The sequence below is a fragment of the Exserohilum turcica genome (genome assembly GCF_000359705.1).
Source record: "Exserohilum turcica Et28A unplaced genomic scaffold SETTUscaffold_225, whole genome shotgun sequence".
NCBI classification, from domain to species: domain Eukaryota; kingdom Fungi; phylum Ascomycota; class Dothideomycetes; order Pleosporales; family Pleosporaceae; genus Exserohilum; species Exserohilum turcicum.
The window spans coordinates 888-2,512 of NW_007360054.1; the positions used below are offsets into that span (position 1 = coordinate 888).

General features: G+C 50.7%; 1 protein-coding gene across 1 annotated transcript; it reads right to left on the reverse strand.

Annotated features, from left to right (window-relative positions):
• Positions 1-886: 886 nt before the first annotated feature.
• SETTUDRAFT_29551 (uncharacterized protein) lies at positions 887-1,130 on the reverse strand (the record flags this gene model as incomplete). The annotated part of the gene is made up of 2 exons (XM_008028181.1): positions 887-1,070; positions 1,120-1,130. The coding sequence occupies 2 exons, from the start codon at positions 1,128-1,130 to the stop codon at positions 887-889; spliced, it is 195 nt and encodes a 64-aa protein (XP_008026372.1).
• Between the last annotated feature and the right edge of the window lie 495 nt (positions 1,131-1,625).

The following is a 1,625-nucleotide window of genomic DNA, read 5'->3' on the forward strand; positions in this document are numbered from 1 at the left end:
AATAACCAAACTCCACTTCATGTATGGTGATCAATTAAGTCACTAACTAGTTACTTCAACTAAACTGACTCTCTAAGTCGGAGTTTCTACTTTCCAAGACATTTATATTAACCACCTAGATTGCTTTTTGTCTTGTCCTCCCCCACCCACCCACCACGCACACACGGGTCGGAGGTAAAAAGAACACACACATGGATATGGTTGCATGACTTGTTTAGCTTGTGAACCGTCTTCCCCCCTTCCCTTTCCTTCTTCCCCATAGTAGCAGCAGTAGCAGCACCAAGGAACGGGGGATCGACCAGATAGATGAAGGTGGAGGGTGGGTATGTATGTAGGATCGACCTGGGGAAAAGTGGAGTCATGTGAATGCGGAGGCGCCGCGCCGGACTTACGCAAAGTGGCATTCGGGGCGGAAAGGAAGGGAGGGAGGGAGGGAAGACGGAAGGGGATGGAAGGGAGGAAGGGAGGAAGGGAGGGAAAGGGAATGCAAAGGATAAGGAAGAAGGCAAAGGAAGGAGACTGGAAGACTAAGATCCACCCTCCCCTCTAAGGAAGAAAAAAAGAGGAGTCTGTCTGTATGCAAACAGGGTGTTCCGTGGAGTATCTCCACATGGATCCCCTCTTTCTCTCTCTCTCTCTCACACACACACACACCTACACACACACTCTCTCTCTCTTACGCCTTGTCACTAACTAATCACTCTTGTCCCCCGAAACCACATACCAAAAAAGGCAAAAACGAAAAACAGTCGCCGACCACGTGAGCTCAATCCCCCCCCCCCTTCCCCGTCGCCCTAGCTAAGCTGGTGTGGGGGGTTTTTTTTATGACGACTAGGTACACACTTACATACATACACAAATGCCATGGCGTGCGCGCGCGCGCCTTTCATGCCGTGTGACCATGCGCGATGGGAGCGGGAACGACGGATGCTGCGGCTTCCGAGCAGGGAGGGGGGGGGGTGTACGGTAGTGTGGGTAGTCGGCAGTGTGGTGGAAGCGAGGGGGGAGGAGGCTGGTTGATGTCGCCGATGACAACGATGATGACGATGATGATGACGGTGATGATGCTGCTATGAGAGTTACAGTAGCATACACACACACACACATTACTGTACGTACACTGCCGCCATCATCACGATCGGTCGCCAACTCCCGATAAGCAGCACAACAACGATAACGACGAAAAAAGAGAAAGGGAAAAGAGAGGTTTAGATCCGGAAAGTACCGCGCACGGCATAACACTAACTATGTAGAAGCAAGGTATCATTATCATCATCATCATCATCATCATCGTCGTCGTTGTCGTCCGGCAACAGCGCAAAAAAAAAGCCACGTATAGTTACAGTACAGTACAGTACAGTACACAAGTCCAATCTCGCCAAAGTAAGTAAGTACGTAACTTCCAGAATAGGAATGTCCAACAAGCCCTTGTCTCTCTCTCTCCCTCTCTCCCTCTCTCTCTTCGCACATATTGCATATAACATATAACATACATACATACATACACACACAGCGCCAAATACAGCCGAGAGAAAGCACACAAGACCCAACTTCTGCTGCCGCTGCCGCCCATTTGTTGGACACAGGGGGCGTGTGTGTGTGTGTGTGTGGAGGGGGGGGGGGGG